This window comes from Alligator mississippiensis, chromosome 1 (assembly GCF_030867095.1).
Source record: "Alligator mississippiensis isolate rAllMis1 chromosome 1, rAllMis1, whole genome shotgun sequence".
NCBI classification, from domain to species: domain Eukaryota; kingdom Metazoa; phylum Chordata; order Crocodylia; family Alligatoridae; genus Alligator; species Alligator mississippiensis.
In genome coordinates, this window is record NC_081824.1 from 48,580,157 (window position 1) to 48,596,388 (window position 16,232).

The 16,232-nt window shown below is 44.9% G+C and overlaps 1 protein-coding gene across 1 annotated transcript in view; it reads left to right on the top strand.

The window, feature by feature from the left end:
* Nucleotides 1–16,232, top strand: part of LRRC1 (leucine rich repeat containing 1) — a 119,728-nt gene that overhangs the window by 44,367 nt on the left and 59,129 nt on the right. Inside the window, exons 3-4 of the mRNA XM_006262418.4 lie at nucleotides 10,939–11,017; nucleotides 15,299–15,388. Coding sequence (XP_006262480.1) covers nucleotides 10,939–11,017; nucleotides 15,299–15,388 — 169 coding nt within the window. The remainder of the gene's footprint in view (nucleotides 1–10,938; nucleotides 11,018–15,298; nucleotides 15,389–16,232) is intronic.

Consider the following 16,232-nt stretch of genomic DNA (forward strand, 5'->3'; position numbering starts at 1 on the left):
GTTGGGAACAAAGGCACTTTATGAACTGATTTAAAACAAAAAAAAAAGGCCCAAACAAAAAGCATTCCAACCATCTAACATCCAGAAATGTTCCCCAGATAAATGTCTGGAAAGGAATGGAAAGCAGTGAAGATGAGGCAGGAGGCTAATGTTGTACTGTTTATAGCAAGTTACTGTGCCTTACTGCCATGCAATTTGGGAACTATAGCTGGCATTGTGTGTCTGAGAGAGTGACTGTAAGTGCTTATGTGGGGTTTTTACAGTTGTCTTGTACTCTATTTAGGCTTGGTCTCTGGATGCCATTTACATGGAAGGTGCTAATAGAATAAAATTGTGTCAGTGATAAGCCATCATTAGTCCTTGCACCATGATTTTTTTGTTTTTTTTTTTTGTTTGGCTCCTTATTTAATTCCTGGTGGGGGGAAGTAGGTGGAGGAGATGAGGTTTGCATCTGCTTTGTGCATTGGCACAATACACAAAGGGTTAGTATCCCTTGTGCGTCATTTATTTTCTTGTTAGGTTGGTTAGGATGCCCTCTGATGGGGAAAAGCTTGCACATAAAATAAGGTCGCTGCCTCTGCAATCTCTGCTTTAATGTAATGCCTCAATTCATTCTGAAGTGACACAGGCAGCTGAATGCATCTGCTTAGTATAGTAAGGGGAACAGAAGAGTGTCTGACTTACTCAAGCTCACTCTTTAACAGGGTAATTCATTCTGAAGCGACACAGGCAGCTGGATGCCTCTGCTTAGTACTGAAAAGGTATCAGAAGAATATATTACTTCCACAAGCTCACTTTTTAAGCAGGGTCCATAATAGTTATATCAAACACAACTAGATAAAGCTCCTAAATGAAATAGCAGTATTTTTTATCCATTTTTCTAGCCCAAGTATCTCAGTTCTGATAACGAGTAATGAATCCCTGTTGTTCAGCAGATTTACCACGTAGGATTAATGTGGTAGGAATTTTTAGACCTTCCTACTTTTGAAAATCAGGCCATTATGTTAAGGTTTCTAAATAGAGAAAACTTAAGATCCTAAATTTCTGCAATGTCTTAATGCTGTTTGAAAGATGGACACAGTGGATGCCTCCTCACGAAACTATTAGGGATTGTGAACATGTTGGAGGATATAAGTGCAATTCAGAAAGATTGTGATAGATTGGAAATGTGCTGGCCGGGCCCTGTTCCCGCCGCCACGCGTGGGTCGGGAGGGGCGATTCGTGGTCCATCTTCCGCGCACGTGGGCTGTGGCCGGCAGCCAGGGCACGCAGGGTCGGAGAGAGCCGGCGGCGAGCTAGAGTTAGTCACAAACATGTAGTGGTTGATTGAAAAGATTGTTTACTTACACCCAGAGATGGTATTGGTGTAGGCTGGACAGGTTTCCAGGCACAGCTCCCGCTTAGATCCTCTCTAGAGGACCACAACAAATTTGATTGCTCCCACGGAGTTGTTTAGGTTCTGCGGGTCCGGTTCGGTTGGGTTCGAAGGGCTCCGCGGGTTCTAAGTTTACAGGAAAGGGATACGTCTGGGATTGCGATTGGCGACGGGGAGAGGCTAGAGGTGAAAGCTCCGTAGGTTCGGTTATCAAGCCTCTATTGCCTGCTTAGGGGAGGCGCGTTGGGTCCACGAGGGTCTGCAGCGCTTGGAGATCTTCACACAGAGTCTCTCTCTCTCTTCCTCCCTCCTCCTTTCTCTCCGACTTGGGCGGAAACTACCCAAGCCTTTTGTACGGCTAGCAAGCCAATAGCTAGCCGCCACGTGTGCCTACATTTGGAACTGGCCAATAATGTGGCGCGAATCCAAATACAAATGGCGGGAACTCCTTTGCAACGTGCATCACTAGTATGCAAAAGAAATGCACCCTGCAAAGAAGCTGTAATTTGGCGGGAAATCCCCCGTTGCACCAGAGTTCTCTCTCGCAGCAGAGAACTCTATCGTGCAAAGAAAGCTACAATCGGCGGGAAAATAATTTAGCAGTGCCGAAGCACACACAAACAAAAACCACAACTTTGGGTTATGACAGGAAAGTTGGGCTAGAACTAACAGGATGAAGTCAAATGTAGACAAATGCAAGGTGCATTTGTATTATGACTCCTCGGGAGTAATAATAAAAAACACAAATACAAAATAGGGACACCTGGGTGGGTGGCACTGGCAGCTTTATGGAAAAAGACTTGGGAATTTTGGTAGACCACGAACTTAATGCAAGTCTGCAGTGTGATGCAGCTGCACAGCTGCACAAAAGGCAAATACAGTTTTGGGTTGCATCAATAGAAGTATTAGGTGCAAGATGTAGTAGGTAATGGTGCCTCTCTACTCAGTGCTGGTTAGGCCTCATCTGGAGCACTGTGCAGTTCTGGGCTCCACATTTTAAAAAGGATAGGGAGCAGTTAGAGTGCAAAAGTGGGAAACAAAAATGATCAAGGGCTTGGAGAGCAAGTTGTATGAGGAGAGGCTGAAGGAGCTAGGCATGCTTAGCTTGTGGAAAAGGTACTCAAGAGGAGACATGATAGTGGTCTTTTAAATACTTGAAGGGCTACCATAAAGAAGAGGGAAAGCACCTGTTCTGTCTTGCTGCAGAGAAGAGGATGCAGACCAGTGGCTTGAAGTTGCAGCAAAGTAAATTTAGTTTGGATATCCCGAACAAAACTTCTTCACTGTGAGACTAATGAGACGACGGAATAGACTGCTTAGGAAAGTTGTGAGTTGTCCATCACTGGAGGTGTTCAAAAAGGGGCTGGACAGCCAGTGGTTGGGGGATGATCGTATTTCCCATGCTTCTGGGCTTTGCCAGGTTTTTTTCTGCCATCTCTCTCTCTCCTTTCTTTTCTGCTATAAATGTCAGGGTGTTTATAAGCCTCCTCAGAGGCATAAACAACGCGTGCCTCCGGCGGCTGGGGGGGCATGGCAGTGGCATGAGTGGTGGGAGCGCAGCGATAGTAAGCGGGTGATCTCCCGCAGACGCCCCACCAGCAGCGCGTTTTTGTAGGGGTTGTACTGCCACGCTTGGGGTGCAGGTACATCCATGTGCATGCACCCCGAGTACACGTTGCCCCTGCTCAGAGGCATTGTGTGTTGGCTATAGCTATGGGTGGGTTCCTGGCTAGAGGGCTTGCCCCTCCACTCACCATATTTGGGGTCAGGAAAGAATTTTACCCCGTGGTCATATTTAGTATTGACTGTGGGGGGAGGGAAGTTGCATTCCTTTGTAGTGGGTGGGAGGGTGGGGTGGGGGAGGAGTGGCGCTCTACTCTCTATCTGCTCTCTTGAGTGGATATTGGCTTTTTACAGAAGTGGGACATTGGCTGCTGTGGTTCTTCTGCTTTACCTGTGGCAGGTTCGGGTGTCAGGTCTATGTTGTGTCAGGGTTGTAGAGTTTCAATTATGGTTTGTATGGGATGGTTTGGAATAGGGCTGATCCTATATCAGGCAGGGGGTTGCACTAGATCCCTGGAGGTCCCATGCAGCCATGCTTCTTTATGACTATATGACTCCTCCTGTTTTGCAGAAGCCAATAGACCAGATAAATGCTTAGTAAGCTGGTGATTCTTGTTAACTATTGGAGTAGTACTTGGAGACCTCCTCTGGTGCTGAGGAGCACCTTATTGTTGAATACTACATCTAGAAGATATTCAACAACTTCCATAGCCTTCTCAATCTGGACTCCTTTACCATTTCAGCAGTTTATACTAAACCATGCCAAACAAGCACTGCTAATACAAAGGACCCAAAGAAGCTTGACCTGTTCAAGAGGAAACAGTACTCTTTTGCTTCTCTAAGCACAAGTGACAAATAACCAAGCCTTCTGGCTGAATGTGACTATGGAATACAATATAACATGCTTTCTATCAAAACTCTCACCCAAGAATACGGTATAGCTAATTGGTAACAAAAAGAAGTTGGTTTGTTGGGATGGTTCTGATGCCATAGCCAAGCCATGATGTTGCATAACTATGCATAGTGTCACGGTTTCAAGCATTAGATACAAGCTGGGATTAAGGGACTAAAGCTTTTTGAAGGCATGCAACTATAGTAAACAAGCAGATGGTTCTTATTACTCTTTTTATGAGGCTGAGGCCACCTTGCTCTTAGGCATCTACAGCTGAGCTTACGCTGTAGTCCATATTGCCATTACCCCCAGATCTGTTTAAGGACTCTTGTCTGATCACACCAGGCAGCCTGACTCTTCATCCTAAGAAACAACCTAAGGTAAAACAACAGTCATGGGGTATCTTCATTGTTGGCAGTGTATCCTGGTCCTATGATGCACTGGCAATTTCATGGGACCCCCAAAACCAGTCTTTGGAAACCATCTCACTGCATTTAACCAGGTATGGTCTTTTATGGGTGCATGCGCTTTTATTGTTGTTTTGTCATCTACGAGTGTTAGAAGAACTGTTGCCAGAATTCAGGGGAAGATTTTACTTCCAGTGGCTTCTTTTTATCCCAGAGAAGAAAGCTAATGCATTGTAAGTCTCAGGTTCCAGGTAATAACGCTTGCTTCTATCGTTCTTCAAGCTCAGCAGTTCCTTGTGGATTTTTCCTTTGCAGGATGTGTTCTTACATTCAGATAACCCCCTGAGGTTCCTTCAACCCTAATTTTCTATGATTCTATGTTCAGCCCACAGGAAGAGCCCAGTTCTTTACAGTGAGACCCAGACATTACCCATGTGACACATTGTGTGTGCCTGACAGCACATTTAAAGAAAGAGAGCTACAATTTATCTTAAAGCTGCAACAGATTAGCTAAGGAGTGAAGTCAGTATGCATAAGAGAAATCTCCTTTTGGATGCTCCCTTTTAAGACCAGGGTGGTTTTCTAGTGTAATCCTAAATTATGTGCCTTCAAAGTTCAGATCATTAATTGTGGCTGAAGCACTTTTTAACTTGAATGCATTGACTTCTGCTTAATTCTGTACACACGTACAGGCTGGGGGATGACCTCAGCAGCACAGCAGTGGAGAGGGATATTGGAGTCATAGTTGACTCCAAGATGAACATGTGTTGTCAGTGTGACGAAGTGATCAACAAGGCTAACCGCACCTTATCATGCATTAACAGATACATGACGAACAGGTCCAGGGTGGTGATGCTTCCCCTCTATGTGGCACTGGTTAGGCTGCAGCTGGAGTACTGCATCCAATTTTGGGTTTCGCACTTCAAGAGGGATGCCGAGAATCTTGAGAGCGTTCAGGGGAGGACCACTCGTATGGTCAGAGGCCTGCAGGCAGCTCCATATGAAGAGAGAGTGAGGGACCTAGATCTCTTCAGCCTTTTCAAGAGAAGGCTTACAGGTGATCTTGTGTTTGCCTATAAATTCATCAGGGGAGGGCAGCAGGGAATAGGAGATGCTCTATTTACTGGGGCACCCCGTGGAGTAACTGGAAACAATGGCCACAAATTGACGGAGGACAAATTTAGGTTGGACATTAGAAAGAACTTTACAGTAAGGGTTGCCAAAATCTGGAATGGGCTTCCAAGGGAGGTGGTGCTTTCCCCTACCCTGAAGGTCTTCAAGAGGAGACTGGACAAGCACCTACCAGGGGTCATCTGACCCCAGAGCTGTTTCCTGTCCAGAGCAGAGGGTCAAACTTGATGACCTACTGAGGTCTCTTCCGACCCTAACACCTATGAATCTTTGATTTTTCTTAAGTTTTGCCATAGTGTTCTGGACTAGGGATAGAAATGAAACACTAACTGGTATAAGTGACTAAAAACAGTTCAAATTTGTACCACAACAGAAGTTCAGTGCACATAAACCACTTTCCAAATGGCCAAAACCAGTTTAAGATACACCTGGTGGATGTAGGATCAGACTTAACTGATAGGGCTGTGCAAAATTTTCACGGGTGTTTAGTTTTGAAGCTGTTTTGATGCATTTGGAGCTCGAAACAGTGAAATCAAAACAAAATGAAGGCACTTGAAACCCAGGCTTAGCTTGCAGGGAAACAGAAACTAAGGAGAGGGAGGAGGAGGAGGGAAGGACTGCTCTGATATTGACATGTAGCTGGCCAGTGACTGTCATCCTTCCCTGAGGTTCTGGGATAGGGATCCTTCCTCATCCTTCCTCTTCCAATCCCAGTGCTCTGGGGGAGGGATGGAAAAACAGCATAAAAAGTATTCTTTGAACTGAGTTTTCTCTGTGCCTTCACACTTACAAGTGACACAAGTTTTGCTCTGAACAGTTTGAGGTGCAGTTTCCCAGTAACCCGTGCACTTATCTCCTTGAAACTTGGCAGGCTTCATGGCCTCAGCAGGGACTACCACCCTTGCAGTTTTCATCCCGCTGCTCCCTAACACGCACACAATCACACATGTCACGAGTTGTGCCTGTCAGCAGTTTTAGGTGCAGTTTCCCAGAAACCTCTGCACCTAACTTCTTGAAAATTGACAGGCTTTGTGGCCTCAGCAGCGGCTACTGTCCCTGCTGTTTTCATGTGAATCAGGGAAGAAATTACATAGTTATAGACATTTTCATGATTCCCCATTATAGCCTATGGGCAAAACATTGAAATGCGTCGAAATAGCGAAACAGTTTCGATGAAATGAAACGGAATAGTGCTTCCAAACAGTGAAACAAAGCACCGTCCCTTCGAAACAGCAAAACAGAAGTTGAAATGAAACGGTGCTGTTTTGCACAGCCCTATTAACTGATTTAGATAAAATTGGTTTATTGAACTTCTGTTCCAGATCCCCTCCAGATTCAAGTTAACTCCTGGTCCCCAGCATTCCAGGATGCTTTGCACCTCCCCCACAAACCCTTGTAGGGTGTGCAGGCTAGCCTTGGCTTGCCCTGTTTACTTCAGGCGAGCTGGGAGGTGCGCTCTAGCACCTCCCTCAGCTTCTGGCCTGGGCCACTGCAGGCATGAGGCTGCATTGCTGGAATCAAAAGTGAATGTCTGTTTACTTGCTTATCAGTTTGATCTACGCAGCTTAGCCAACCTGCAAAGATGGAATCAATTCAGCCGTGAGCTTTTTGATTGTCTGTATTTAGCTGGGGTGTTTAATCATATGGACTGGAAATCCTGGTCTTTCAGGGTAATATCTCAAAACAGACAATGTGAGTAGAGAAGATACTAATTTGGATAGATCTTGACTGGTCAAGAAAGTTTTGAGTAAAGTCAGACCTCTTGAAAAATATCCTTTTGGTCTCCAGTCTGTTCACCAAGCCTTCTGGCAGTGATAGCCAGGGATCCTGGTTTTCTGTGATATAAGAATCACAAATTCTGTGATTAAAAAATTGCAAATTCTCTGATAAAAATCCCAAAATATGTGGTTAAAATTAAATGCCCCCCACAGCCCCACCCCCACAGCCCTGGGGGTGCTGGAGGTGTCCCTCACTCTCCCCACAGCCCCTGTCCCCAGGCCCTGTTGAAGGGGGCCCTAGCTGCCAGGGCTATGGGACCAGGGACCACATCCACAGCCCCCCTGCCCCCAGTGGAAGGCAGTGGCTGTTACAGAAGGAGCATGAGCTGGCTCCCTGTTGCTGCTGCAGGCTTGGGCAGGGCCAGCTCCCAGTGGCAGCGTGCACTCCTGGGGGGCTGGTGGGACCCACGCCCCGCAGATCTGTGTGGGGGGTAGGGAAGTGGAGGTGTGTACTGAGGGCTCGTGTGCAGCATGTCCAACCTGGTGCGGCCGCACACAGGGGGGCTGTGCACAAAAGCTGCCTGCTGCTGCGAGCTCCATGCTGCCCTGGCCATGCTTCCTTTGCAGGCGGGGGTTGCAGTGAGGGGCACAAGCCTGCACAGCCCCTGTGCACACAGAGGAAGTGTGGCAGGCAGCTTTTGTGCATGGCATTGCTGTGTCCTGCCACTCCAGTCGCACTCACTGTGCTCTGGAGGGTCTGGGGGAGGGCAGGAGAGCAGGAAGTGCAGCATTTGCAAACCAGGGTTTGCAGCTGGCCAGGCACTCCAGCTGGGGGATGGGGGGTTTGTAGTCTCTAGGCTGGAGTGCCTGGCTGGCTGCAAACCCCCCTTCCCAGCCAGAGTGCCCAAGCTGGCTGGGGGCTGAGGGAGCGGGGAGGTTTGCAGCCGGCTGGGCACTCTGATCGGGAGCGGGTTTGCAGCTTCCCCACTTCCAGCTGGAGTGCTCAGCCAGCTGCAAACCCCCGCCACTCCTGGCCAGCTGCAAACCCCCACTCCCGGCCGGCACTCTGGCCAGGGAGTGCCCAAGCTGGCTGGGGGTGAGGGAGTGGAGGTGGCTGCAAACCCCACCCTCTACCTGGCCCCCTCCCCACTCCTGAGTCCCCAAGCCAGCTTGGACACTCCCTGGCTGGAGTGCCAGCTGGGAGGGGCAGCGGTTTGCAGCTGGCCGAGCACTCCGGCTGGGAGCAGGAAGGCTGCAAACTCCGCCAGAGTTCCCAGCTGGCTGCTCTGCTTCCTTAGACCCTAGCCAGCTTCCCCCCACGAGCCCTGCCCTGCAACCCCCAAACTCCACTTGCCTCCAACAAGAACAGTGAGCCTGAAGCAGCCTCCAGTAAGTGCAAGTGTTGGGCCCGGCCTTCCCCCTCTCCCTTCCCCTCTGGGCAGGGTTGGGGGTTTCCCTACCCCTTTTGCAAACAGCTCTTGTAGGCTGGAACTCAGCCAGCCTGTAGAGCTCTTTGCAAAAGGGGGAAATCCACATGTTTCTCTTCTAAAAGGGAAAATTCACTTTTTATCTGATAAAAATAGGAAATCCATGGTTTTCTTTGTTTTTCCATGGGATACAGACAGATTATGATGGGGCATAAAGTAGAAGGTAGTTCCTTAGATACTGAGCCCAGGCTGTTTTGCAGGCTTTAGATCAAAACCAACACCTTACATTTTGCCTGGAAAACTTCTGGAAGGCAGTGCGGACTCTTGGAGATGGTTGCTCTTGGCTGACCTTAGTGATCACTATGGCATAGAGGAGATGGTAGTCTTGTAGGTACTTAGGGCTTTATACATCAAAACCAGTACCTTGAAAGTACCTTGAATTATACCTGGAAAGCTATTTGGAGCCAGTGCAGAGTACTGGAGTTATATGCTCCTAATGCCCTGCCCCTATCAATGCAGAGTACCACGTTCTGCATCAGGTGCAACTGACAGATGATAATAGAGGCCATTCCCACACAGAGTACATTGAAGTAGCTTCAGGGTTACAGAGTCATGGATATTGGTAGCCATATCCAAATCTGAAAGAAAGGGTTGCAACCTTCTCACCAGACAGAGTTGGTGAAATGTACTCCTCGCTACCACCACCAACTGGAAATCTAGGTACAGTAGAGGATCCAGAAGTACCCCATGGCAGTGAACCTGAGTGACAAGTGGAGACTGAATCCCATCAATGATAGGTGTCCCAATTCCCTCAGGTCATGTGGACTTCCCACCACCATCGCCTAGTGTGTGCTCCCATGAATGCTGCTATTCAGAAATACTGATTCCACCTAAAAGAGACACATGAATAACAGGTTTCATCCTGACTAGATCGTGAAGCAGAGGTATTCTGGGACAGTAAACCATTCTCTTTACCCAGACTGAAGAAATATTTGGAATATCTGTACCTGTTACAAAACCTATTTTAACTTGATAGCGAAATGAGTGCTAGGCAGACAGAAGCTTTGTCTGCCCTTGTTTTATTGAACTAATAGGACTACAGAAGCTGTGTATACCTATTGCTTTTATAATCAGATACAGGCTACTGTTCCTCTGAGCTACAGTCACACTATGCAACACTATTGATTCAAGTCCATTGAGTAGGTGTCAGCTGCTGTTCGTAAGCGCTTCTAAAACATGGTAAATATAAACCAACAGACATAACTAATTATTTTACTGCTGTTGTGGACTTTTTTGTCCAAATCTTTTCATTTCATTACCCTTCTTGAAGGTTTGGCATCTGATTTAAATAGACTGAATCTAGTTCTGTTCGGATATAGCAATGACTGCTACTCCTGAGGTGCATTCATTAGACTAAATGAAAGGTTGTACCAGTAAATGTTCTGAAATTGTGGTTCCTATATAATTTCTCTCAATCAGTACAGATAAAGGGGAAGTTCTTTTTCAAAAAGAAATATACACTTGAAAGGGGAAAGCATATATATGAGGTCTTAATTGCTGTTTCAATTTGGACACGCTGTTCTCCTGTGTATACCTGTATAGTATTGAATATAAATTGTGCTCCTTTTAAAAATCAGGCTCTGAAGTCTAATTAATCCTTTAGAAGTTTGTCCATCTGATGTTATCGTATTTTTATTGGAGGTTATTGCAAGTACCCAAGGCTCTCAGTGTTGGTTGCGTATCAAAATAGCATGGAAGCATGAAACCTTGGGGAGCTTTGTTTCCAGAGTATTTCATTTAACTGGAAATATGCATAAAGTGGGCAGTATTTCTAAATCTATTTTGGGGTATGTCTATCTGAATACCAAGATTTAAATCAGACTTGAAAGTATTTTACTTTACTATTTGAGTCACTGAGTCTTAATACTACCATATTTTTACATGTTAGGAGATACGATGATGTTCCCATGGGTGTATGCATTTTGTTAGCTTTTTGTTCCACTACTTATTGTAGCCAAGTTTCTGTTCCAGATTACCAAAAGGCCAGTTAAACTTCTTCTTCTGGGACTTGCTTAAAGGTAGCCGAATTTTGGCTTCTGTTGAACAGACCATGAAGAAAAATGTGCCAACTGACAGGTTTTCATCCCACAACAAAAGAATATTCCATCTGCTTTGAGGAACATGGGAGAGATGCAGTTACTAAACTGGCTGAACTGCAGTCAGTTTAGAGCTGCCTTTCTAAATATTAGTGCAATACATTCAACTTGAAAATACTAGTGACTCTAAAAATAGCCTTTCATCGGGAAATGTCACAGAATATTCAAGATATTCTTTGATTAAGGTGACCAGTTTCAGACTGCTGCAGTGATTTCAGAACTGTCTTCTATAGTACAGTCATTAACACTGTTGCTTTTTCTTTCTACAGATATTCCTGAAATTCCAGAAAGCATCTCATTTTGTAAAGCACTACAAGTAGCAGACTTCAGTGGAAATCCACTGACCAGGTAACTTCTGCCTTCTGCTCAATGCTTTCATACTAAATCTACCTCATTTATCTTCAATTCTTAATTGAAGCAAAAATTATAAAGTTCTTTGCAAGAGTTCTTTGCAGATATATGTTTCTTTTACAGGACTATGCTCAGGGTTCAAATTTAAATGTGTATGTTCCATTTTTCGGTATCTCAAAGGTATAGGCTACCCGGAACTAATGAATGTGGTCAGTTCTTAAGAATGCAATACTTAGAAGCCAGCAACATAAATCAGCAAGGCTATTATATATCCTACTCTCACCTATTTCTTTCCATATATAGGGTTTGTCTGTATGTTGATTTTAGTAATCTGGTCCAAAACCAGTGTCAATGCATTTATGCAAACTCTAAATGTTTCACTGCTTTTAATTGGGATTAGCTCAGCCAATGCAAATATTGGCTCTTGCATGCTCTCATGACGTGGAATTGGGACAAGCCTCTGACATCTGAGTTAGGGCTAATCCAACGTGCCTTTATGCACTACCATGTAGCTAAGCTACACTGGTAGTGGTGGTAGCAGTACCATCTGCTGTTGCTGCTGCTTCACTAATATCTACATTCCTTGTGTTTGTTGCAACACAAAGCCAATCCAACACAAAGCAATGGCTTTGCCAGTATCAAGCTACTCCTTCCTGTCCTGTCCTGGCCTATGAAAGAGTCTGCCCTGTTCCTTCCATGTTCTGCATAGGACCAAACACATGTTAATGTTCATTTCTCTTAAAACGTCCTTTGGATATTGCTTGTTTTAGTCTAAGAAAATCAAACTTGCACTATAGGCAGCACAGGGGCTTGGTCCAGGCTGTTGTATACAAGCCCACACCTTGGACCCCAGTGCTGTGTGCAGCTTTGGGGCCTGCATGCATGCCATAGGCAACATGTGCCCTGTGCTGGCCCTGGAGGCCACATGCCCAGCAGGCTCCAGTGCCAGCCGGTCCAACATACAGCTCATGGGGCTGGCCTGGCCGCTTGCAATAGTACAGAAGAAAACCCCCAACAAATTGCACACCACTGATTATGACATATCACCCCTCCCTCGAACCCATACGGAAAATCCTCAAACAATTGCAACCCATACTAGAAAGAGACCCTATTCTTAAAAAGATCTTCCCAGAGCCACCCATCCTAGCCTTCAAACAAGCACCAAACCTCGCTAACCTCATCACCAGAAGCAAACTTCCTCAAGCCCAGAACACACCAAAAGGATCCAGACCGTGCCATGACAAGAAATGCAAAACCTGCTGACACATCTCTGCCACCCCCACACTGACTACACTGCACAACAGACCCATTAGCATGCCTGGATCTTACAGCAGCACCTCCAGAAATGTACTATATCTCATCCAATGCACCAAATGCCCTGATGGAAAATACGTAGGAAAAACCAAACAACAACTGTGCACCAGAATGAACGCACACCGGAAATCTATCAAAGACAGGAATATCCAATTACCGGTGGTGGCACATTTCTCACAAGAAAACCATTCTCTCCAATCTCTCAGTCCTGATCCTCAAAGGAAACTTACAAAACACTTCCCAGAGATGAGTCTATGAATTCCACTTCATCAACCTCCTGGATACTAAAAATCATAGACTAAATATAGACATTAGATGTATGACACATTATAACCTGCCTGACATCCGCCTCCCCAGGTATCTCTCCACTATTCATCCCCCTTCTCTCCCCCCCAGCCTGTGTCTCACCCATTGACTCCTCAACCTACATTTTCACTGACTACCTGTCTTGTATGCATACCAGCCCAGCTGCTGGCTTCTTTACTGTTCATTCCATCCAGGAAGAGCACGCATCAACTGCAGAAACTTCCCTAGCTTGATGAAGGGTTTTTAAACCGTAAAGCTTGCTTAATAATAATTGTTTTCCAAGTATTAAGTTGGTCTAATAAAAGATACCAGATTCACCCAAAGAACCTTGTCTGTCTTAGTGATACAGTAACATTCAAGAACTAAGAGTGAATATAACCACCTAAAGAGTGAGACTGTCCTTTGCAAAGGTACCCAATGGGATTGAATGCTGCTGAGCTATGAAGCAATGAATTCTTAGATAACCTGAATTTGCCTTGCTGTCAGGGTAGAAACAGAGATAGCTTTCCTCACCTTTGTGCTGCCATAAAACTTTATGATTGCAACACAGGTGATTGGTCTAATAAACGATATCACATTTACCCAAAGAACCTTGTCTTCCTATGACCTTAGACCAACATGGCTACAACCCCAACAGATATCAGTGTAACTGGGGGGTGGGGGGGCAGTGTGTATAAAGGCAATTGCCTCAGGCGTTGCCTTTGAGAGTGGAGCAGGCAAAAAAATGTGGCTGCTTCTGGCAGCCATATGTTTGTGATCATGGTGACAACTAGAAGTTATGCTTCTACTTTGACCTGGTTGTCAGCTGTGTTCCTAGACTGCTGGTAATATAGGTTGTGCTGCTTTTTTGGTGCTGCAGGTAGCTAGGACCTGCCATCTTGCATAGGTACTGCAGAGGCTTGTGGATCCTTCACACCTGGGGATTTCCCACGCAGATAGGATACCTTTAGGCCCTGGAGCAGCTATCTAGCTGGCTTTCTCTGCTTACAGAGCCACATCTGTATGTCTCTATAAGGAGGGAAAGCCCAGGGCTCGCTGCTTAAGCGGAGAATGCTGGGCTTTTCCCACTTATGGAGACACACCCAAGAAATCCTGGGGGATGCATCTCTGTAAATGGGGAACTCTGGGCTTTCCCTGCTAAAGAAGATGTGCCCAGAAAATCCTGGGGGCATGTCTCTTAACTGGGGAAGATCGGCTGGCACACCAGGGGCTTGAGGGGCACAATCCTGTATAGGAATTCCTGGGGTGCACAAGATCGAGTTCCTTAAGCCCCAGGAGAACACAGTCCCTGTTGTCCTGCAGTGTGAATGAATGGGACAGTGAGCGACGTGCTTTGCCCAATGAAGTGGATGTGCTATGCCGAGATATAACCTGGTACAGCTGATCCGCCTCATTTGGTGACTTCTGTTTTTAGCCTAAGACTTAAAAAGTAGTTCCAGGGTATGCATCAAAAGCTGGATTTTTTTTCAGTGAGTAGATCTATACAGTCTCTTACACTGTGCTGCATTTCATGCTGGATTTGGTGATCACAGCCTTAACAGGAGTATCCTGCTGAATTCAGTAGAGTTATTGGTATAATGCAAGATGGAGAATGAAGTCCTAAATCTTTTTGCCATAGTAGAACAGGTAATCACTTAAATGGGAAGGAAAATTTCCATTAATAGGTGGGTAGTTATAGATGAGCGTGTACTAGATAGTATTTGAGAAACTATGAAAGTCATGGCAGAGTTGTCATGTGTTAACCAGTTCCTTTTTTTAAGCAAGGAACTATATGATACCAAATGTAACAAGTTTGTTTTTAAAATAATGAAAAAATAGTTAACACAAACTGGACATTAAAATAACATGAATGAGCTGAACAACTTGTGAGCAACTTCTTTAAAGAATTTTAGTGTGTATGTGGTAAAGATTGTGAAATAATCTATCTGGGTTATTTTTATAGAAGCTACTAGAGTATTTATAATCAATATCTGCTTAAATATTTTTCACTTATACTGGCCTTTTTACATTTATAAAATGGGAGAGAAAACTTGTTTATTGTTTTGGAGGTTTTGTTAATCTTCCACATAAGGGCACCCTTTTTCTATACTGTGACCCTCAAATGTAGTCAGGACCCCCTTGGATTTAGAAATATAGGAGACAGTAGGAGGCTTATTCCAGTTGCAACTGTTTGAGAATTTATGCTCGAAGTGTCCTTAACAAATAGCTATAAACAACAACAAAAAAAAGACTTTACTTCATGACCTAATGCCATAACATCACATAAGCATATGGTTCTCCAATCTCCTCTACACCTTCCCTAACTATATCTGCTGTTATATCTAGAAAGAAAACTATTAAATCTTTTATGTTTCTTTTTTTAAAATTTATAGGAGCAGATATACTCACTGTCTTTATTTGTCATGGCATATGTTTAGTCATATATTCTTCACCTTGATACATAGAAGAAAATTAAATGTGTCTAGCTTACTTCTGGCATTTCTTTTTTATTTCCTGTGCTAGTCTTCTTTTAGTATTCCTTGGTTTTATATATGTATCTCTTTAAATAAGATGGTCACCTCCATTCTCTTTTTCATGAGAGTAGAAAATCTCACTGAGTTAATATGAATAGTTGCTATACTAGAAGTCTTTGATGTATTTGAATTAATATCTCCACAGATTGCCTGAAAGCTTTCCTGAATTACAGAATCTAACCTGTCTTTCTGTAAACGACATCTCTCTGCAGGCACTACCTGAAAACATTGGGAAGTAAGTGGGTTTTTTTCCTCTTCCTTTTTAAGAAATGCTTTTTCGTTTGTTTTTGATGACATAAATGTTTTCAGTTTGCCTGGTACGCAAAGGTTATGTTTTTATACACAGATTAGTAGTTGGGTCAGAATATTAAAAATTTTAGTCTGTGTGAAGATTGTGCCAGTGTGTGGACTTGCTCTGTGGTCACATCTGGCACATTGAGGTCAGGCCACCTGCAGGGTTGGGCTGGCATGCAGCTGCGTCTGGTGTGAGGTCCTGCTGATGCACAGGGTAAGGCCATTTTGCAGGGTCAGGCTGGTGTTTTGGGTTGGGTCAATATACCCAATCACACTTGTGGACCCAACTCGGTGCTTGACCAGCCCATGGGCTGACTCCAAGTGGTGGATCCAGCCTGTAGGCTGGCCCAGTGCCACTCATCAAGCTCATGGGACCAGATAGTTGGAGCACCACTGCTGTAATACATTCACTGAAGTAACTCCACTGAACCTAGAGCATAGTGTATGTCTTAATCCTCTGTTCTTTGGAAGTTAAAAATTGGGACATGTGGGAAGCTTGATTTTTCAGAAGCAAGATTTAAAGAATATTGTCAGGTTGAGAACTTTTGCTATTACTTGTTCCTTGTTATGCATTGTGGTAACAGCTGAAGAGTGATTATGATAGATGGTTTTGGCCTGTTTGTGTCTTAGGGACCAGAACCAGAGTTTGTCAGTTTCTTGCACTGAGATAATGGCCTACTCTCTGGAGCTGCCCCTGGTCTGATCTGCCCTCCACAAGCATGGGAAGCTCAGAAGGAACTCTGACTCCATCTTTCTGATTTCCCTGTAGTGTCCCTGGGCTGCAT